The sequence below is a fragment of the Pangasianodon hypophthalmus genome, chromosome 18, assembly GCF_027358585.1.
Source record: "Pangasianodon hypophthalmus isolate fPanHyp1 chromosome 18, fPanHyp1.pri, whole genome shotgun sequence".
NCBI lineage: Eukaryota > Metazoa > Chordata > Actinopteri > Siluriformes > Pangasiidae > Pangasianodon > Pangasianodon hypophthalmus.
In genome coordinates this window covers 358,979-382,833 of record NC_069727.1, presented here as the reverse complement: position 1 = coordinate 382,833, position 23,855 = coordinate 358,979, and the positions used below count along the sequence as shown (strand labels likewise).

The following is a 23,855-nucleotide window of genomic DNA, read 5'->3' as shown; positions in this document are numbered from 1 at the left end:
GTGAATTTGTCAAGACTAGTTGTTTAAATTGAAAAAAAGGCAGTTTAGTTTAGTTTCATTAACAATAATGGAATGAAATAAAATAATGCTCTATTAGTGAATTATTTGGCCATGTGTGAACATCGCTTTTGCTGAAAGAGAAAAGGCATCTTTCTGCATCCTTCCACACTTCCTGATGTGTTACGTGAGCTTTGAGGGGTCAGACATGAGGTCAGTGAGCTCCTGTGGTTGTTCCGAGTTTCCCTCCTGCACGTAAAGTTACAGATTTATTCTCCTGAATCACTCAGGAGGAGGATGAAAGAATATCTGTCTTTAGTCACCTGCATCTCGCTCTTTGTTTTACGTTCATTCATGTGTTTCTTTAATTCGTTAACTCACTGATAGTACAAGTTCAGTCAGAGTTCAAAGAAAATATCACTTTATTTATCATTATTATTTTTCTCAAAAGGATTATCAGACAATTCATTCTCAAATACAGGCTTTATGATGCAAAGAATTTTAAAAATCGGTAATTAGATTAAAACACTAATAAATATTAGAAATTCTACATTACAAAGCAGAATTACACAAAACTAGAACAAAAACATGACATTTCATCACAACCTTTTTTAAAACTTTTCATTTAATTAGAATCTTATTACATTTAAAGTTGGATGTTAATAACCAAAATAAATCTAAAATAGAGGTTTGTAATTAGACATACAGTAATTACAAACAGATATGAAACTGTAAAACACTTATCAATGAACAGAACAGTATTTGTGAAATATCGTACAATGAACTTATGGTTTATTAATGACTTGATCAGGATATCTAACAAACTACCTACTCAGAATATCTATATGCATATAAAATATACAGCATATAATGCAGAAATGCTGATAAATCTTCTTAAAATTTATTTTCCTGAACCAATTGTTCAAACCAAGGACCATATTCAGAGTAGAGTTAAACACGCAGTGAGGATTTAATACTGAAATTACACACATCAGCACTCAGAGCTCAGATGTGACTACTGACGTAAGCGCTATTCAGAAGTTACCTGAGAGTTTCGCACACAGGGGGTGGAGTTTATCTAAAACAGAGACTTAAGCGCATGTTTCTTGCGTGATATCGGCTCGAGTGAGGAGCAGCGTTAAGTCCAGCGCCGCTGTCTGACAGTTTGATGGAACCACAATGTCACGCTGAAATCTACGTTTCATCTGTAAAATCACTCACACACACTGGAACGTCATTGAAGGACAATATTAAATACAGAAATATGACACAAAATGTTTTTTTGTTCTATTAAAAGACATCAGAGGAGACGTGTCTTAATCAGAGACATCTCTTATCTCAAGGAGTAATTTTTTTTTAGATAAAAAGAAAAAAGTTAAAGTTTCTCTGTAAGCGTAGCAGACAAGCGGTAGGTCAGATTATCCTTCACACCATGAGCAGGTTTTGTTTACAACAGAGCATCAAATTAACACAAACACTGTCGGAGCACAATATCAAAAAAGAAATAAAATGTAAAATAACAGTCTGCACTGGATCAAGTGCTATTCTCTGTGCTGCTGAATAAAGAGTGTGGAAGCCATTTTGTTAAATTAAACCAGTGATTAATGTGAGAATTACAGCTAGCTCTATTCATGCAGTGATATACTGGTGATATACGACACTCCTGTTCAGTTTAGTTCAACACGCGCCATCTTCTCATTCATATATCATCAGATTAGTTTTTTATTTTTAAGTTTTAAAATACTCATGCTTTTATGTCTTTATGCTGCATCGTATTACATTTGACAGCAAAGAAAGTAATAATTTAATAATCTGAATGTGGAGCTCAGAAAATCCACTTAAGTAGCTGCGTAACCCGACTCTGAATACCAGCAACTTTCACGACGTAAACACTGACGTAATTTAAATTGCCAGTGCTGCCCCTTTTTTTTTTGTTTTGTTTTTTTTTCCTTCTTTTTCTTTTAGAATTTTTTTTCAGTAGCACTCAATGTACTAAATACTAAAGTAACACAAAAGATAAAAAATAAATAAACAGCTATTAACTTTGGCTTGTCCATCAGACCAGGATTTCAAGCATGCTTGTTTTTATAGTGAAAAAAAGCCACAAATGTCATCATGATTTCAAAGATGAAGCCCTTCTCTCTTCCCAAAGCAATAAACTCATAGACTATGAGCATAAATTCCATTAAGCAGTTTGTGATTGAAGCATTGATATTTTTATAAATTTTTTGTCGCTTTTCTTTTCAAACAATCTTACAGATTTAAAAGAAATGTAAATAGGTATTTATCATTCAAGCATCTATTTCTAATCACACATATAGAAATAAAAAATATATATATTTAAAAAAAAACAATTCTGGCTCTTAGTTTGTAGCCTGAACATCTCAGCAGGTTTTAAACACTTATTCATTATTTATTTTTTATTTATTTTCACGTTTAGGAGGTTTAACTTGTGCGTAAATGCTTTCAGCTCCATCTGAGTGTTTGAGCTGCTCTGAAGCTCTTTCTTTAGCCTCTTTGGTTTCTTTAGATTTTTCAATTTTATCATCTTTATCTAAATTTGCCTGAGTTTGCTCCATTTTTGGCTGACGAGTGATGTTTCCGTACATTACCTCCTCTTCAGCTGATTTTTGCATCATTACTCTGTCCAATTTTATCACGTTTTCATCCTGGCCCTCCTTGAATGCTGCTTCTCCAGTTTCCCCCTTAGTTTGTTGTTTGGAGCCATGTTGGATGAGGGCATATTCGTCAGTGAGAGAAGAAAGACCCCTGATTTCACTTCCTGCTCGGTTTGGAAAAATGACACTGGAGTAATGAAGCGACTCTGATTGATGCGACTCTGATTGAAGCGACTCTGATAGAAGTGATGTTTTGTTTGCATACACAGACTCTTCATCTTCTTTCTGTAAAATGGCAACAGAGATCAACAAAAAATAAAATTCTTTCCTTTCAAATTTAATATAAAGGGCCACTGATATGACCTATAGTTAAATCTGTGTGTGTGTGTGTGTGTGTGTGTGTCAATGTCAAGGTCAAGGTCAAGGTCAGGTTTATTTATATAGCACCTTAAAAGCAACGAGTGCTGACCAAGGTGCTGCACAGCCAAAACATCAGAAATATCAACTAACAAAAGCATTAAAACATATAAAATTTTAAATCATTAAATAATACAATAAGTAAAGCAAAACATCACCAAACAAAAGAAACAAACAGAAAAAAAGTGTTTTCAAGTTAAGCAAAGGCCTGAGAAAAAAGATATGTTTTAAGAGTGTGCTTTAAGTTCTATCTTGAATTTATTCTCTACTGGTAAGGTAGGTCTCTGACTTTGTGTACTATCTACTTAACTCAGTTGGATCTAGATTCTCACCACTAGAATTGTTGTATTGTTGAATTGTATATTGTTGATTCTTTTGTGGTGTTTGGAAGTGTCTGTTAGTCTATGCTAATTAGTTCTCTCAGGTGACTAATCAAGAGTAGTTTCAGTCTCTTCTCCTCTGCCCCCTATCTTCTAAACCCGGGAAGATTTCCTGCCCTGCTCTTTGGCTATCGGATGTGTTACGCAGTAATCTGAGAGAATTAAGAACAGCAGAGAGAAAGTGGAAGAAATCGCAACTCGACACAGATCTTGTCTCCTACCGTGCTCTCCTGTCCAAATTTTCATCTGAAGTGACTTCTCCTAAGAGAAAGTGGAAGAAATCGCAACTCAACACAGATCTTGTCTCCTACCGTGCTCTCCTGTCCAAATTTTCATCTGAAGTGACTCCTAAGATTGCCTTCTAAGAAAAGCTGGAAACCTCTGCACAAGATCCTCGCAAGCTCCACAACATCTTTTCTTCACTGCTCAACCCACCGGCTCCTCCTGCTCCATCCTCCCTGACTGCTGAAGACTTTGCCACTTTTTATGATGAGAAGATTGGAAAAATCTGCCAGACATTCACTTCTACTCCAACTCCTACACTACACACTGAGGATTCTCCTTCTCATTCGCTGACACAGTTTTCTAAACTAGCAACAGAAGAGATCCTGCAAATCATCTTATCCTGCAATCCTACCACCTGCCCATTGGATCCAATCCCTTCCACAATGCTCCAGACCATCTCTCAAGACCTCCTCCCCTTCATCACCACTATCATCAGTGGCTCCATAACATCTGGTCATGTACCAACCTCATTCAAGAGAGCAAGGGTTATTCCCATCCTGAAGAAACCCACTCTAGATCCCTCTGACATCAGCAACTACCGACCGGTATCACTTCTCTCTTTTCTTTCTAAAACCCTTGAACAAACTGTCTATAATCAGCTGTCTTGCTATCTCTCACAGAATGACCTCCAAGATCCCAATCAGTCTGTCTGGCTTCAAACCGGCACACTCCACAGAGACTGCCCTTATGGCCGTCGCTGAGAAGCTACATGCCGCTAGATCAGCCAAACTGTCTTCAGTCCTCATCCTCCTTGACCTTTCAGCAGCGTTTGACACAGTGAACCACAAGACTCTCCTATCCACCCTCATGAGCCTAGGATTTCGTGGTGCAGCATGGCAATGGTTTGCTTCCTACCTGGAAGGTCGGTCATATCAGGTGACATGGAGGGATCCACATCTGCTCCTCGCAGACTCTCCACTGGTGTTCCACAAGGCTCAGTACTTGGTCCTCTCCTGTTCTCCCTCTATACTCGATCTCTTGGTGCGGTCATATCCTCACATGGGTTTTCATACCACTGCTATGCAGATGACACTCAACTCAACTCATCCTCTCCTTCCCTCCCTCAGACTCTCATGTTTCTGCTCGGATATCAGCTTGTCTGGCTGACATCTCATCGTGGATGACAGCTCATCAGCTGAAACTTAATCCCACCAAAACTAAACTGCTGTTCATCCCAGGTGATTCATCTCCATCTCAGGATCTTGCAATCTCCCTAGACAATTCTCTCCTTCTCCTCTCACATTGCTAATCTAACACGCTCATGTTGATTTCTCCTTTAAAACATCAAAAGAATTTGTCCATTTCTTTCCTCACAGGCCACACAGGTGCTTGTTCAGTCCCTTGTCATTTCAAGACTGGACTACTGCAACTAACTCCTGGCAGGTCTGCCTCTGAGCTCCATTCGTCCTCTGCAACTGATCCAGAATGCAGCTGCACGACTGGTTTTCAACCTTCCTAAATTTTCCTAAATTTTCGGGCTTCCTTTAGCTGCCCGCATCAGATTTAAAACACTGATGCTCGCCTACAAAGCCAAAAACGGACCAGCACCCACTTATCTCAAAGCACTTATCACACCTCGAGCGCCACCACGCTCCCTCCGATCCTCTAGCACTGCTCGACTGAGGGTACAAGGAAGGCATGCATCGAGACTCTTCTCTGCTCTGGCACCAAGGTGGTGGAATGAACTTCCCCTAGATGTCTGAACATCTGAGTCACCGGCAGTCTTCAAATGACGTCTAAAGACTTACCCGCTCACAAAGTACTTAAATTAGCACTTTCATAAAAAAAACCCTCCCCAACAGAGTTTTGGACTGATGGTATTCCTAGTTTGTGACCTAGTGAGTCAGTATCAGAATGTATTTTTGATAGACTTCAAAGCACTATTGTAAGTCGCTCTGGATAAGAGCTTCTGCCAAATGCCATAAATGTAAAATGTAAATGAGATGATTTAAAAGAAAATAATGTAGGGGATGATCTGATGGATAAACGCAAAGAGTTCCAGAGCGTAGGATCCAGAACTGAAAAGGCCCTGTTCCCTTTAGATTTTATAAGAGATTTTGGGCCAACCAATAACTTCTGAGACGATGATCTAAGCGTTCTCACAAGAGAATATAAATGGAGAAGATCTAAAATGTAAATAGGGGCAAGACCATGAAGTGCTTTAAATACAAAAACTAAAACTTTAAAATCAACTCTGAATTTAACAGGTAACCAGTGAAGTGAAACTAACACAGTGGTAATATGCTCCCTCTTTTTGTCCCTGTCAAAAAGTGAGCAGCAGCATTCTGTACTAATTGTAAACGCAATAGTGAAAACTGGTTAATTCCAGCATAAAGAGCGTTACAGTAATCCAGCCTGGTTAAAATGAATGCATGAATAACAACCTCTAAATCATTAAAACTGAGAAAATTTTTCAGCTTGCGAAGCCCCTTAAGCTGCTAAAAACTGGCTCTGACTACAGAGTTAATTTGTTTGTCAAATTTTAATTCAGGATCAAAAATAATGAAACTTTATGAGACTCAAATATAAAATGAAGAGGGAGCAAATGCAGGGAGAATAAAATTGGACCCAAAATAGAGCCCTGGGGTACCCCACAAGTGATGGGAACTGAGCTTGATGAAAATTCACCGATTTCCATCGAGAAACTCCTATTTGTGAGATAAGATGCAAACCAATCTAATGCAGTACTACAAAATGCCAACCTCAAGATTTAATCTTTTTAACAGGATGCGGTGATCTACTGTATCGAAAGCAGAGCTCAGGTCCAATAATAAGAGAATAGTACAGTTACCAGAGTCTGCAGATAACAAGAGATCATTTACAGAAAGATCCAGAAAAAGATCCAGAATATTATTAGAATTTAGGTAGAGGGAAATCTGATTTAGGACAACCTTTTCCAAAACTTTGTGCAGAAATGGCAGTTTTGAAATGGGCCTATAATTATTTAATTCAGTGGGATGAAGATTTGATTTTTTGAGTAAAGGCTGGACCACAGCATGATTAAGGCAGGAAGGGACAATGCTTGTCTGTACAGAACCGTTAATAATAGAAAGAAAGCTAGGCAAAATAGAGGGCAGAACATCCTTCAGCAGCATTGTAGGAACAACATCACAAGAACAAGTAGTTGATTTCATATTTAAAATAATGTGTGTGTGTGTGTGTGTGAAATTTCACACTAACCTTGTCATTTAAAATGAGTCCTGCTGTATCTCCTTGTCCAGAAGGATTCACTATATCTCCTTGTCCAGAAGGATTCACTGTATCTCCTTTTCCAAAAGGATTTTTTGTCCTGAAAATATAAAAGCCAATGACGTTTGTGTTGATTCATAATATTACATTAAATCTACTGTGTGTCTAAAAATTTAGAGGTTAATTTTGGAATAATTTCTGGTTAATAAACACACCTTACATACAGGAATACACCACACAGCATCATCATTACCGAAGCTCCAACAGCTAGACCAATCAGCACTGAGGAAATATCCACACCTGAACCTAAAATAATAAAAGACAGAAAATAATACCTTTAATAATAAATCATTTACCTAACAGTTTTCACATGACGTCTATTTTGTCGAACTTATCCACTGTCCACTGATGGAGGCCTGAGTGCAAAACCACTCGCAGCAACCGCAGCCCCAAAGCCACCGCAGCGACCGCAGCCCTAAAGCCACCGCAGCGACCGCAGTCCCAAAGCCACCGCGGCGACCGCAGCCCCAAAGCCACCACGGCCACCGCAGTCCCAAAGCCACCGCGGCGACCGCAGGCCCAAAGCCACCGCGGCGACCGCAGCCCAAAGCCACCGCGGCGACCGCAGCCCAAAGCCACCGCGGCGACCGCAGCCCCAAAGCCACCGCGGCGACCACAGTCCCAAAGCCACCGCGGCGACCGCAGTCCCAAAGCCACCGCGGCGACCGCAGTCCCAAAGCCACCGCGGCGACCGCAGCCCCAAAGCCATTGCGGCGACCGCAGCCCCAAAGCCACCGCGGCGACCGCAGTCCCAAAGCCACCGCGGCGACCGCAGTCCCAAAGCCATCACGGCGACCGCAGTCCCAAAGCCACCACGGCGACCGCAGCCCCAAAGCCACCATGGCGACCGAAGCCCCAAAGCCACCACGGCGACCGCAGTCCCAAAGCCACCACGGCGACCGAAGCCCCAAAGCCACCACGGCGACCGCAGTCCCAAAGCCACCACGGCGACCGAAGCCCCAAAGCCACCACGGCGACCGCAGTCCCAAAGCCTCCACGGCGACCGCAGCCCCAAAGCCATCACAGCGACCGCAGCCCTAAAGCCACCACAGCGACCGCAGCCCCAAAGCCATCACAGCGACCGCAGTCCCAAAGCCACCGCGGCGACCGCAGCCCCAAAGCCACCGCAGCGACCGCAGCCCCAAAGCCACCGCAGCGACCGCAGGCCCCCCAAAGCCACCACAGCGACCGCAGTCCCAAAGCCACCACAGCAACCGCAGTCCCAAAGCTATCACGGCGACCACAGCGACCGCAGTCCCAAAGCCACCACGGCGACCGAAGCCCCAAAGCCACCACGGCGACCGCAGTCCCAAAGCCACCACGGCGACCGAAGCCCCAAAGCCACCACGGCGACCGCAGGCCCAAAGCCTCCACGGCGACCGCAGCCCAAAGCCACCACGGCGACCGCAGCCCCAAAGCCATCACAGCGACCGCAGCCCTAAAGCCACCACAGCGACCGCAGCCCCAAAGCCATCACAGCGACCGCAGTCCCAAAGCCATCACAGCGACCGCAGCCCTAAAGCCACCACAGCGACCGCAGCCCCAAAGCCACCGCAGCGACCGCAGGCCCAAAGCCACCACAGCGACCGCAGTCCCAAAGCCACCACAGCAACCGCAGTCCCAAAGCTATCACGGCGACCACAGCGACCGCAGTCCCAAAGCCACCACAGCGACTGCAGTCCCAAAGCCACCACAGCAACTGCAGCCCCAAAGCCACCACAGCAACTGCAGCCCCAAAGCCACCACAGCGACCGCAGCCCCAAAGCCATCACAGCAATCGCAGTCCCAAAGCTATCACTCCCCATATGAACCGCAGTCAGACAGACAGAGAGAGAGAAAGAGGGAGAGGAAGAGATGCCAGTGATCCTGACCCCTTCTGCTCCTCCTCGCTGCCTGACCCATCCTGATGCCCTACTTCTGGTTGGAGTTCTCATCGGTTGAGTTCGCTCGCTGCTGCTGGGGGTGGCCCCATATGGACTGCCTGAAGAACTGTTTGGATTGCTGGGGATGGTGCCACCTGGGGGCTGTGGAGATGGCTTGGGGATCACATATGGGGAGCTGTACTGTAATGGCTTGGGACTGCGATTGCTGTAGTGGCTTTGGGGCTGCAGTTGCCACGAGCAGCTTCGTACTCAGGACTCCATCAGTGGACAGTGGATAGATTTTAACCAGCCGGACCTCTTGCAAATACTGCGATGAATTTATTGGTTGCACAATTGCACTATTTGTCCATATAGTACACAATAGAAGGGATTTATTTATAATTGCACTATCCGTTGCACCCAGATGAGGATGGGTTCCCTTTTGAGCCTGGTTCCTCTCAAGGTTTCTTCCTCATATCATCTCGGGGAGTTTTTCCTTGCCACCGTCGCCACTGGCTTGCTCATTAGGGATAAATTCACAGTGATAAATTTAAATATTTACAATATATTTTTGTGAATCCATTTATTTCTGTAAAGCTGCTTTGTGACAATGTCCATTGTTAAAAGCGCTATACAAATAAAATTGAATTGAATTGAATTGAATTGAAGAGATACAGACTGTTTGGATCCTGCCAGCAGTCTCTGTGGCTGCTACAACATAAATGCAGTTCACTCCAAATTGAGCTGAGCCACCTATGATGCCAGGATATCCATCTTTGATGGCTGTTTCTCAACAACAGTTATCGGTCATTGCCCATCCTGATGCCCTACTTCTGGTTGGAGTTCTCATCACCTGAATATCACTCGCTGCTCCTGAGGATAGCCACATGGACAGCCTGAAGATACTGTGAGATTACTGTGGATGGTGCTACTTAAAAACCTTGAAGATGGCTTTGGACTGCGATTCCCACAAACAGTTTTGTACTCAGGTCTCCATCAGTAAACAGTTGATAATGTCAGCAAAACAGACTTCATGTGAAAACTGTGATGAATTTACTGGCTACACAACTGCACTATTTGTCAATGTAGTACACAGTTATAGAACGGAATGATTTATAATCGCACTATCCGGTGTCCCAGATGAGGATGGTTCCCTTTTGAGTCTGGTTCCTCTCAAGGTTTCTTCCTCATTTCGTCTCAGGGAGTTTTTCCTCACCACCGTCACCTCTGGCTTCTCATTAGGAATAAATTCATACATTTACAATTTATATCCTGAATTTATATAATGAAATTTCTGTGAAGCTGCTTTGTGACAATGTCCATTGTTAAAAGCTCTGTACAAATAAAACTGAATTGAAGTGAATTGAAGATGAATGTGAGACAATAGAATATAATTTCAGCTTTCATTTCCTGATATTTACTAGACGAATTAAACAACTTAGAACATAGCACCTTTTGTGGCAGACCACGAACAACTGCTGTTGTTTGGCTGACCTGTTCCATGTCCGGTTGTTAGTACACCAGTGGTTTCTTTCTTTTTCAGAACATTCCAAATTGTTGTGTTGGCTATTCCCAATGCTTGTGCAATGGCTTGGATTGATTTTCCTTCTTTTCATGTAGTCTTCACAGGTGAAACCCAGGGCTCAAACCAAGAGTAGACATTCAGAGCTATTAATTGTTTAAACAATCAATCTAACGGGGCAACAAGAAACACCTGTCAGTCACATTTGTTCCGGTATTCCATCACTTGAAAAATGGGTGGGTTCAAACTGCACTCCAGGCCTACTCGCCCTACATCAGCACCTGACCTCACTAATGCTCTTGTAGCTGAATGAACACAAATCACCACAGCCACGCTCCAACATCTAGTGGAATGCTTCCCAGAAGAGTGGAGGTTGATCAGTGTATGTGTATGTACAAAGGCAAGAAGAAATAAAGGGAATGTCAGGTGTTACTAATGGCATTTTATACAGTTATATGGTCGCCATATAACTTTGTGTTAAAGATCTCAACACGTGTGCACTTAAGCACAAGCACGTATCCAGGGGTTGAAACATTGCCCCGGCAGTTAGAAGGGGTGAAATAATAAAAATCTCAAAAGAATTAAGCTCATGGGATTATATAACACTTTTCTTTTGTCACGAGATGGAGGCTGAGACAGATGCAAATGCTGGTCAGCAGTTTAATGAGAAACAGCCAAACAATCCAAAAACACTGGGCAAAAACGTAGTGAAAAACAGGCACACGTCAGACAATCGGCAAACAGGACAAACTAGGTCAGGCAAAAAACACAGGAAACGGGAGCAGAAAGGGGATTGAACCAGGAATAACAAACACAGTGATATGCGAGGCTTGGTTACGTCAGAACACAGTGTCTCTACATATAGTGTGGCTGTGAATTGGGAACAGGGAACGAGGAAGTGTGTGTGTATTCTGGGAAGTGGAGTCCAGTGCGTCCATGTTTGTAGGCCACAGTGACTGTTGGGAGTTGGAGTTCGTGACTTGGCTTGACCTGACACCTTTAACCACTTTCCTTTAAACACTTTTACATAAAGACTTCCCCTTTCGCAATCATACTTCATACTTCATACAGAAGCCCACGAGGTACAATATTTTTTAAGTGTTATGCTGTTATTTCGACCTAGTATCTGATTATTTCCTAAAATTATCCTGTTATTTTGACTTAATACCTTGTTCGTGGACATGGGAAGGCATTTTACATTTGGGTGCTGGAAGTTTAAGCATGCATGTGGCATATGCTATGACATCACACTCAAATGATAGTCAGATCAGTTTTCTTTTAACAGACAATGATTCATACGAAAATTTATACCAAAGTGTGGCTGAATTTTCGAATCAGAATATGAATTGTTGATATGGTGAAATTTTCTGTTAGGAGATGTTTACTTAACATTTATGAAAGTGGTCTTGAGCGTAGGCACTTTGTAAAAGTCAGTGAATTTCCCAACATGGAAGTTACTTCCTGTTATCGATTATGTTATAGTAGCTATAAACAGTCATTCCATCACATTCCTATTGGTTTTTTCTCTTTTGAAGTTAATTAGAAAAAAATGCAGCTTAGCATGTTACTGAGAAACTGGAAGGTGCAAACTCCTCTCTCCTGAAGACTTGAGTCTCACGAATGTTCCATAACATTAAGCAGTTTAAAGTGCAATGTGTCGTTCATTAATAAATTAAAAATTGTTACCGTTGGCAAATCGCTGTGGTATAAGAGGAACACGATCTGTGACATATAAAACTTAAAAACTACTCAAAAAAACTCAATTATAAAGTTTCTTCTTTCTTTCTTCTTCTTTGTTATTGTTATTATAATATTAATAATATATTCACCAATAATAATAATAATAATAATAATAATAGTTAGCAGTTGGAGTTAAAGGAATCCTGAAAGTCAAGGGTGCTGCAGCTGCGCATCCCCACGACCCGTGTCTTTGAACTCATTATTTCAAGATATTATCTCATTATTTTCGCTTAGAAAATTGTTGTTTCAAGATATTTTCTTATTATTTTGAATAAGTAACTCTTACTTTTACTTACTAACTCATTATTTAGGCTTGATAACTCATTGTTTTGATTTCAGCAACTTGTTATTTCAAAATATTATCTTGTTATTTTGATTTAATAGCTAATTATTTTAACTTACGGGGCGGATGCAGGTGCAGATTTAGTTTATTATAAGTGAAACCAACACGAAACATAAGAACATGAAACAATATGAGGAGTAGCGAAGCAAGGCAACAACATGACCATGACATGAGTTAGGTTACACTGACGACAAATGACAAAAGCTAGACAATGTGTGCTAAACAGGACAGGATTAAAATACTGGTGCTCATTAATCTTAAACGTGAATCAGGTGCAAACAGTCATGTGGCGTTTTGAGTGTCGTGATCAGGTGATGTTCAGTGGATGATGGGTATTGTAGTTCTGTGCCATATTTGAGGCAACCATGACACTTACTAATACTAAAAATAAGTTACTGAGACAAAATAATGAGATAAAATCTTAAAACAATGACTTAGTAAGTCAGAAGAACAAGTAACGAATAAAAGACAACTTGTGAATGTATTTTTTCTAACCTTCAGCAGGCCTCTGAGTCTTAGTTATAAAGAAGAAGACCTGAGAGGCGTTGCCCAGATTATTGGAGCCAACACACTGCAGAGTGGGCGTGTCCTTAACTGACTGAGGGATGGAAAACAAAATGGATCTTCCTAAACTCGTGTTGCCCACAGACTCCACTTGGATGGGCGTGGCTTCTGACGGCAGGACAGTTTGACCTGAGAGACGCCACTCCAGTTTAGGAGACGGATTTCCATGAACCTCACAGGAACACAGGATCAGATCCTGAGTGGTGTTACAGCTGGAGGAGGGAGAGAACTGAGGAACATCTGAGAGAGTGAGAGAGAGAGAGAGAGAGAGAGAGAGAAAATGAGATAATGATATTCTAACAAATAAGAAATGAAAGTTCTAAAATAATAAATAACCACTTGACAGAAGAGTGATTAGATTTTTTTTTGATTTGAATAACATTTCTTCACCATCCTCAGATTCAGTACCCTAAAGCACTGCAAAACTCCAATCAGGAGCCAGCTTGTGATTCAGAAAATACTCTATTCTCATTTAGAATTTTTTTTTCTAATTCCCAGTTCTCAAAATAATGATTATATTGATCAGTACTAGCAAAGCAACCAATACAAAAATAAAAATAGATTTAAGATGGCACCGGTGGGGTCAGCTGCCTTCACGACTGCTTTCTGTTTGTATGTAAATTCTGTTTTATGTCAGTGGACAGTCATAAAAGCCATTTCAATGCATGTCGTACTGTGTATGGTTGTGTGTGACCAATAAGATCTGATTTGAAAATAAAAAGCTCATAATTTGCCTTCATGTTTAGAATTGCATAGCAAGATAATCTCAAAGGAATTTCTCCTGGACCCAAGGTGTAAGATCTATATATAACATATTCAATGCTGACAGGCCATAAATATAACTGGCCATGTTCTCTGGGTGGGAGGGGCAGACTCTCTCTACCCTGTCAATCAGATCGACATTAGCCAATCATGGGTGTCTGTGAGCTCATGCATGCAGAACAGGGCAGATTAGTGCTTTCCTCAGAGTGGGTTACACTGTCCTGTGGCACTGCATCAGCAGCAGTTTGAAAAGATGCAGAAGTTGGCTTCACTTGTGTTGAAAGAAGCATGTGCATACCCCACCATCCATGGATGAATACACATAAGACTTCCTCCATCACTCTTCTAGAGGTCTCTGTCATGATCTGGGCAAGGCTCCTGTTTGTTTCCTTATTCCTATATGTTTTTCTATTTCCCCTCTCCTTGTGTTTCCTGTGTTTATTTCTCCCCCACTTCCTGTTTGTGTGTGTCTGTGTGTGTCTTTGGGTGTGGCACTCCACATCACTCCTCTTCCTAATTGTTCAGCGAACGCACCTGCTTCCCATCTCCTCATCAGACTGCAGCACATATAAACCCCTGTTCTTCAGTCATCATTGTAGTATTAGGTGAAATATCCAGGTAGGAACCTTGTATTAGTGTTGTGTTGCTGGGGGAATAAATAATAAAAAAGGGAGACCACTGAGTATCCTCACATGAAGTGTCTGTCCTGTGTGAAAAGCCTCCATAGAACAATTCCGTGCGTGTATAACAAACACAACATGGTGTCAGAAGTATAGTGCGGCTGTTGACAACGAGAAGTCAGTGTCAGAGCGTCGAGTTGGTGTGGGTTTTTTTCGTTCGCTGAACGATAAAGTTTAGGCTAAGGCTAGCAAACCACGACGCGCAACATGAGTCAGTTTCAAGTTCCCCCACCTGAAAAGTTTACATTTAAGGCCGACGACTGGCCAAAGTGGATAAAGCGCTTCGAACAATTTCGCATTGCATCGGGCTTGGAAACCCAAGCAGAAGAAAATCAGGTGGACGCGTTCATCTACACCATGGGAGAGGAAGCCTGCATGAGACGAGCGAGTACGACACGGTCAAAGCAAAGCTGGATGCTCACTTTGTGGCCCGTAGAAACATTATCTTTGAAAGAGCAAAGTTTAATCAGCGGGAACAAGAGATGGGAGAGACAGTTGACAGCTTTCATACAGCACTGCAGTGCTTCGCGGAGTACTGCGGATACGGTGCCCTGCACGATGAAATGGTGAGAGACAGATTTGTTGTGGGGTTGAGAGATAAACGCTTATCAGAGCAATTACAGATGGATCCTGAACTGACGCTAGAGAAAGCAGTTAACAGAGCTAGACAAAGCGAGCAAGTTAAGAGGCAACAAGAAATGCTAAAGAGTAACTTTAAAGCAGACATCGCCAACACGCAGCTCGACAGCGTGCACGCGCGTCAACACGGCGGCGCGCAGCCGAAACAAACCACGTTACAATGCAGACAAAAAGTCAAGAAAGTACCGCAGGACAGACTGACACAATACAAAAGATGTGGAGACACAAAAGGACACAGGCTGCAGCAATGTCCAGCAAGAGAAGCAATGTGTAATAAGTGCAAAAAAAAGGGACATTATGCAAGAGTGTGCAGAACAAAGAAAGTTCATGAAATGAATGTTGCCACAGTGACTGAGGACTCTGAGGATGAAGTTGCCTTCCTGGGCTCATTGTTAGTGAAAGAAATAACCAGCCCATGCAGAAATAAATGTGGACAATCACAACACAGTGTTCAAAATCGACACGGGTGCTGATGTGACCGCGGTCTCAGAAACACTGTATGCCCAGGGTCAGTTCAGCAGGCTAGAGAAGCCCACAAAAGTTCTACGAGGGCCAGAAGGGACATGTTTAAAAGTCAAAGGCATGTTCACAGCCACTCTCAGTAAGAACAATAAGCACACTACGGAGGACATTTACGTAGTGAAAGGGCTGAGTATGCCACTGCCATAGCACTACAGCTGGTTGCCAGGGTGGAAAACATCAGCCTGGACTCCACAGAGACTGTAAAAAAGGAGTTCCCAAAGCTTTTTAGAGGACTGGGGAAAATGGAGGGTGAGTACAACATTGTGTTGAAGCCTGGGGCGTAGCCTTTTTCCCTCTCAACGCCCAGACGCATCTCCCTCCCACTCCTACCAAGGGTCAAAGAGGAGCTGAATCGCATGGAGCAGCAAGGAGTCATCTCTAAGGTAGAGGAGCCGACAGAGTGGTGTGCACCTATGGTGGTGGTGCCCAAGCGTACGGGCAGGGTGAGAATATGTACTGACCTCACGGAGCTGAACAAATCAGTGATGAGAGAGAAACACCCACTCCCCTCAGTCGAACACACCTTAGGACAGCTGTCTGGAGCCAAAGTGTTTTCAAAGTTAGACGCCAATGCTGGATTCTGGCAGATTCCACTGTCAAAAGAGCCTTCACTGTTGACCACCTTCATAACTCCGTTTGGGCGGTATTGCTACAACCGTGTGTGTTTCGGAATCTCGTCAGCACCAGAACACTTTCAGAAACGCATGTCACGCATCCTGGAGGGCCTGGAAGGGGTTCTGTGTCAGATGGACGATGTGCTCATCTGGGGAGCCACACAGAGTGAGCACGATGATAGACTGAGGAGGGTGCTGTCACACCTGCAGAGGGCGGGTGTCACGCTTAATGACAACTGTGAGTTCTCAAAGAGCAGGATTAAGTTCCTGGGGCAGATCATTGAGGCATCAGGGGTCAGCCCAGACCCTGATAAGGTGAACGCCATTAGAGCTATGAAGGAGCCAAGTAACATAACCAAGGTGAGATGCTTTCTGGGGATGACGAACCACCTCGGGAAGTTTCTGCCTCACCTGGTGGAGAAAACACATCCTCTCAGAGACCTGCTGAGAAACTCCAATATGTGGGCCTGGGGATCACAGCAGCAGAAGGCTTTTGATAGCATCAAAGCAGACCTGACCACACCCCCAGGGCTGGCATTGTACGACCCGAATGCGGAAACACTCGTCTCTGCTGACTTATCCTCGTACGGGATGGGCGCTGTACTCCTCCAGTGACAGGCAGACATAGGATGGAAACCAGTGGCATATGCTTCAAGAGCCCTTAGCAGCACCGAACAGCGGTATGCCCAGATTGAGAAGGAGGCACTCGCCTCAACGTGGGCCTGCGAGAGATTCTCAGAATTTCTCATTGGGAAAACCTTTCACATCGAGACTGACCACAAGCCATTAGTACCACTGCTGGGTTCAAAGAGTCTGGATCAACTCCCTCCACGCATACAACGACTACGCATGAGGCTAATGAGGTTCTCTTTCACTATCTCTCATGTGGCCGGCAAAGACATAGCAACGGCAGATGTTCTGTCCAGAGCTCCTGTCAGCGACGTGGTAGAAGGACGGCAGGAAGAGGAAATCAACCTGTACGTTGATTCTGTCATGACAAACTTACCAGCTACTGAAAAGAGGCTCAGGGAAATCCAAACACACCAGGACAGTGACACCATCCTCCAGCAGCTGAAAAAGTTCTGCGCAGAAGGATGGCCAGATAAGTTCTCCATTGAAAGGGCGTTTCAGCCCTACCTGCCATTCTCAGGCGAGCTCACAGTTCAAAATGGCCTGCTGCTATATGGTAGTCGAATAGTGATTCCAGCATCACTCAGAGCGGACATACTTTCCAAGCTGCATGAGGGCCACCTGGGGTTAACGAAATGCAGGGAGAGAGCTAAGCAGTCAGTCTGGTGGCCAGGACTCAGCAGAGAGCTGAGAGAATTGCAACACTGAAGAAACAGAAACACTGCTACCCACTGTATTCCCTTCAAGGCCATGGTCCACTGTAGGAGGAGATCTGTTCCAGATAGAGAACAAACAATACCTGATCATCGTTGACTATTTTTCAAGATATTTTGAAGTGGCCAAGCTGACATCTACGACGTCAGAAGTGGTGATTGAGCATTTCAAATCTATCTTTGCACGTCATGGGATTCCGGAAGAAGTGCGCTCAGACAGTGGACCACAGTTTATTTCCGAGTCTTTCAGAAAGTTTACACAGGATTGGAGCTTCAGTCACGTAACCTCCAGTCCCCATTTTCCACAGAGCAATGGAGCAGCAGAGTGAGTTGTGAGGACAGTTAAGAGTCTTCTCAAGAAATCCACAGACCCTGACCTCGCTCTTATGGCCTACCGTGCTGCTCCCCTAGTGAACGGATACAGTCCCACAGAACTTCTCATGGGGAGGAGAATCAGAAAGACTGTTCCTGTCATTCCATCTCAGCTCAATGCGAGAGGTGCAGACATGGAGAAGCTGAAAACAACAGAACAGAAATACAGACAAAAACTGCAACAAAACTACAACCGCAGACACCGAGCACATGACATGCCACAACTGCAACCTGGAGATCACGTGTGGGTCAAGGACGTGCTTGAGAGAGGCACAGTTGTGTCGACGGCAGGCACACCAAGATCGTACATCATCGAGACGTCCAGGGGCACCCTGCGAAGAAATAGGTACCACCTTTTGCCGACCCTTGAGGCACCCGAAAAACCTACCGACTTACCAGAGACTACACAGGAAAATACTGCTTCCGAAGCAGTGATTGTACCTGTCACACCTGAGATCCAGATGGAAAGTAGCCAGCAGACTACAGTGTGTGTGAGACGCTTTCCTACCAGAACTAGGGTACGTCCAGCGTACCTGAAAGACTTTGTTTGTTCAGAGTCAGGAACTGAGTGAGTAACGGGGCAGAATAATCCCCACACTCAGGCGGAGGGTTTGGGCAGTCTACCCCATCCCCCATAGATAGGAGGTGAACAGAAGAGTATATTGCTGAAGAAATCTTGTGAAAGACACAAAAAGAAATCTTGTGAAAGTTTCATTGTTTCGAACTGTTGATGGATTAAGGAGGATTCACTGAAAATGTTCCATTTCGTTAAGCATTAAGCATTATGCTGAAAGAGTTAAAAAGTAATGTATGTTCACATAAAAAGTGTTCTATGTTTACATAAAAAACATTTGGCAACTAAGTAACATGTTCAGTGTTAGGATGCTATAAACTAAGTTATAAGTTTTGATATTAATCTTGACAACACTTGAGTTGAGTTACTGTTACACCTGTGATCAAAATACAGGGACCTATGGTTATAGTTTCCAGAATGTTTATACCTCTACCCATGCATCCCCAAGGGAAATACTTCAATTAGAAAGGGGGATGTAGTATTAGGTGAAATATCCAGATAGGAACCTTGTATTAGTGTTGTGTTGCTGGGGGAATAAATAATAAAAAAGGGAGACCACTGAGTATCCTCACATGAAGTGTCTGTCCTGTGTGAAAAGCCTCCACAGAACAATTCCGTGTGTGTATAACAAACACAACAATCATCACCAGATAGTTCTGGCTACCAGTGCAGTATCAATGATAAGGCCCCTTTCACTTTTATGCTCAGATCTTTGTTACCCAGTGTCTGTACTGTAACCCTGTTTTTTTCCTGTGCTCCATGTCCACCTCCCTGCCTGCCTGCCGGCCTGCCTGTACTCCTCTACACCCAGTACAGTCTCGCCTCCCTGTGGCTCACAGACAGAGCAGTTGTGGCCTAATGGATAGAGAGTCGGACTTGCAACCCGAAGGTCAACCTGAAGGTTGTGGGTTCGAGTCTCAGGTCCGGCAGGGATTGTAGGTGGGGGGAGTGAATGACCAGCACTCTCTCCCACCCTCAATACCACGACTGAGGTGAGACCCTTGAGCAAGGCACAGAACCCCCAACTGCTCCCCGGGCGCCGCAGCAAAAAAAAAGGCTGCCCACTGCTCCGTGTGTGTACGTATGTATGTGTGTGTGTGTACGTGTACGTGTGTACGTGTACTTGGATGGGTTAAATGCAGAGCACAAATTCCGAGTATGGGTCACCATACTTGGCCACAAGTCACTTCACTTCACACCGCCGACCCAACTTTGAGACCTGGCCTTGCCATCCATGCTGAGTCACGCTCCTTCCCCACACATCTCTACCCTCATTATCCTTCAATAAACCCCATTTAACTTCCTGTCCTTGAGTCTGTGGTCTGCTTCTGGGTCCTACAGTCTTGGCTGCTATAACAGTCTCACCCTTTTCTAGAGCATACTCAGCTACTAAGTGCCTGTATTGTCATACTCAAGAGCTTCTCTGCTGTCCACTGATGCTAATACATTGACCCATCTGTGTCTTCATCTTTGTCAGAACAAACAGGAAGACACTGGAACTGTTTATATGTGACCTGAACATCTGGACACTGAGCCCATGATACTCAAATAAATACTCAGGTAATGGCTCACTATACATTTTCTCATGTGTTCTCATACCTTGCTGCTTCCTGAACAACTGCAACACAAGAAATAAAAAGAACCAGTCGGACTGTCTTAAGTAAAGGGGTTTGTAAATATGCTAAACTCCATAAGTATGAGAGGCAAGAACTCACACTGAACATCCAGGTACACAGATGAGTTGTGATCTCCGAGCTGGTTTTGAGCTCTACAGTAGTATAAACCACTCTGTGTAGAATCAGTCTTGCTGATGGTGAGATGTTTTCCGGTTCCTATCTGCTCTCCGTTCTCTCTGTACCAGGTGTAGTTCAGCACTGCTGGGTTTGCATCACTGCTGCAATTCAGAGACACTGAACTGCCCAAAAGCACTGAAGCAGATGGAGACGCTGATACTGACGTGCTTCTAGGAGCATCTAAAAGAGGAAGAACAGGAGGCTGTGGTAGAGGTGTGATAGTAGAGCAACTTCAATATAATCTGACCTTTGGGTCTTTATCTGTCCCATTCTCAAAATAGTTCCTAATGGCTTTTGGGGTTCCTTAAACTTTAAATTTTTTTTCACAATTTTCAGAACTATAGCAGTGCCTCAAACTTCAGTGCCACCAAAATATATTTCTGGCACTATATTAAAACAATATGTTGTGTCATAAATATTGATTGTTATTTAAATGTTTGCTGTTGTGGCAGGAGAACGGAATTGTATTAGCAAAATTAGGCAGCTAATGTTTGTTCCCCTTCAGGAACTCGAGCTGCATCAAAACGCTATGGGAACGCCTTCAGCGTGACCACGCTCTGAATCACATGTGTAATCAGTTCAATGGATGGGCGAGACGTCACCGGCGGGGTGACGTAGCGAACCAGAAGCATAAAAGCCCGAGCGGCAAACGCCGCGCTAGCTTTCTGTCATTCAGCAAGCGCTCTATGTCATGTTGTTTGTCCATTGTCTGTCTATTTTGTGTTGTCTGAAAAAGGCATGCCTAAGGCCAGTGACAAATCCGAACATAAGGGTGAGAGGGGAGCGGAGCACGCAGTGTCGGCTCTCGAGGGAGCCGGCTGCTCGCATTGCGAGTGTTTGCTGGAAAAAAAGGCTGCGCGCACTTCGCTCCCAGAAGGCTCTCTTTGAGGAGGGAGCCTTCACTCACGTGCCTCGCGGTGCCGGCCCCGCTTCTGCCGAGGCAGAGCGGCGGTGGGGCTTGCAGACGGATCTGGCGGAGGGAATGGAGACGAACGAGTCTCTTTCTCCTTCCTCACCCTCCAGGTCCACTGTCCGCTCTCTGGGTTCGGAAGCCCGCTCTGCGGTTTCTCCCCCCCGGGGAGCGGGCCCGGCTCTCCGTCTGTCTTCCTCCGAGGAGGTTGACATGGAGGGCGCCGACTCTGATTTGCCGCAGTCTCCTCGATATGAGGAGCTGCTGGAGGTGGTTTCACGGACCGTTGCTAAACTTAGCATTGACTGGCCCGCTGAAACGCGGGTTGAACCACAGGGGTCTAAGCTAGATGAGTGCTTCCTGCGCAGTAAGCCGCCACCTCCACGCCAAAGCCTGCCTTTTTTCTCCGACCTCCACACTGAGGTGTCGAGCTCATGGAGGAGGCCTTTTTCGGCCCATTTAGTCAGTCCTGCCTCCTCTTACTTTGCTAATGTGGCAGGGCTGGACCATACTGGCTACAGGGCGATGCCCAGGGTTGAACACACGCTAGCTAGCTATCTGTCCCCTGGTGCGGCTTCGTCCCTGAAGGCTCTGGCACTGCCCACCAAGCCGCTGCGGACCACCTCAGCGCTGGTGGGCAAGGCGTACACGGGTCAGGCTGGTGCGTGTCTGCACACCATGGTGGTGTTACAGGCGTACCAGGCCGACCTGCTCAAGGAGCTGGATGAGCACGGGGAGATGCCGACTGAGCTCGTGACAGAGCTCAGGCGGGCCGCGGACGCCCCGCTGGCGCTCTCTGGTCTGTTCGGCGGCGCTGTTAGCTCCGTCGTCGACAGGTACCAGCAGGCTCATACGCAGGCAGTGGCGTTCCAGTGGTTTCTCCCTCGCCGCTCTCTGGCTCGTGGGGCTGCTGGGCGGGGGCAGCCCCCTCCGTGTACTGCCTCCTCTCACAGGGAAACACAGAAACAGAGCATCGCCTCCCGTGCTCCCCCGCGGCGGGACCGGGAGTCTCGGCACGAAGTCTCCCTCTGACACAAAGACGGATCTGAGGACCGTTCTTTTGGCGAGGAGGGCCGCGGCTAAGAAGCCCTGACGCCTTGGGCCCAGGGCTTCCGAGGGCGGGCCCCTCTGGGGCGGGACAGTGTACACCTCATTATACGGTGCCCGTCTTGCCTCAGTGCCCTTGGGAGGTCGGTCTGCCAACCCTGCCACCTATGGTGCTTCAGGGCACAGCGGTCTCCGGCGAGCATTTCTCCCAGTTCTCGCCCGGGAACGTAGCGGGTCTGGGAGGCTTGCGGCCTCTTTGGAGGCCTTCGGAGCAGCTAGTTCGGTCGTCCCCTGCCGGTTTGCTGCTCTAGGGCACCAAGCTAGCCGCTCTCGCCGTACCAGAGGTCAGTCTCGAGAGGCTGATCCCCTTAGTGAGCTATTTGGCAGCATGAAAACTTCTGCTGAATGTGTCTCAATGGGTCCTGCGTACTGTAGAGAGAGGCTACCGAATTCAGTTCGGCTCTCCACCGCCTCGCTTTTCCAGGGTTCTTCCCACTCTGGTGGGTCCCAAGCAGGCTCTGGTAATGGAACAGGAAGTACACACTCTCCTGAGGAAGGAGGCCATTGAGGTGGTCCCTCCTTGCGACAGAGAGTCCGGGCTCTACAGCCGGTACTTCATTGTTCCCAAGAAGGGTGGAGGGCTGCGTCCCATTTTGGACTTGCGGCAGTTGAACCTCTCAGTCGCACAACTGAAGTTCAGGATGCTCCCGGTAACACAGGTCATGTCTCAGATCAGCTCCGAGGACTGGTTTGTCACGATCGACCTAAGAGATGCATATTTCCATATCTCCATCCTTCCTCAACACAGGAAGTTCCTGAGGTTCGCTTTTGGGGGCAAAGCTTACCAATATCGGGTTCTTCCGTTCGGCCTAGCACTCTCACCCCGCACCTTCACGAAGTGTGTGGATGCTGCTCTGGCTCCTATGCGACTCTGGGGCATCCGCATACTGAATTATATCGACAACTGGTTGATATTCGCTTGATCAGAGCGGATGGCGGTTCGGCATCGAGATATCATTCTCGCCCATATGAAAGAGCTGGGGTTAAGACTAAACGCCGAGAAAAGTGTGCTTTCTCCAGTACAGAGAATCACTTATCTGGGTGCAGTGTGGGATTCGACCACTATGCAGGCATGCCTGTCTCCTGCTTGGATCGAGTCGATCCTCATAGCAGTCGCGAGAGTGAGAGAAGGCCGGTCACTCACTGTGAAGCAGTTTCAGAGACTACTGGGTCTGATGGCAGCTGCATCCAAAGTAATACCTTTTGGCCTGCTGTACATGAGACCCCTACAGTGGCGGCTCATGACCAGGGGGTTCTCCCTGAGGGGAAACCCGCTCCGCATGATCAAGGTCACGCGGCGGTGCCTACGTGACTTAGACATGTGGAGGGAACCTGGGTTCTTGTCTCAGGGCCCGGTGCTGGGAGCTCCTTGTCGCCGCGTAACGCTAGCGACGGATGCATCTCTCACCGGATGGGGAGTGGTCATGAGTGGCCGCTCTGCCCGTGGTCTGTGGAGCGGCCGCCATCTCACTTGGCACATCAACTGCCTGGAGATGCTGGCTGTGTTTCTAGCACTGAAACACTTTCTCCCGGACCTAAGAGGTCGCCACGTGTTGGTGCGC

At 45.5% G+C, this 23,855-nt stretch overlaps 1 protein-coding gene across 1 annotated transcript; it reads right to left on the bottom strand.

Moving 5' to 3' along the window:
- Positions 1-432: 432 nt before the first annotated feature.
- On the bottom strand, positions 433-21,401 carry LOC117599421 (sialic acid-binding Ig-like lectin 5). The gene is made up of 6 exons (XM_053241598.1): positions 21,293-21,401; positions 20,199-20,456; positions 12,909-13,217; positions 7,102-7,192; positions 6,878-6,986; positions 433-2,900 (listed from the first exon to the last, which is right to left on the bottom strand). The coding sequence occupies exons 1-6, from the start codon at positions 21,399-21,401 to the stop codon at positions 2,418-2,420; spliced, it is 1,359 nt and encodes a 452-aa protein (XP_053097573.1). The 3' UTR covers positions 433-2,417.
- Positions 21,402-23,855: the final 2,454 nt, after the last annotated feature.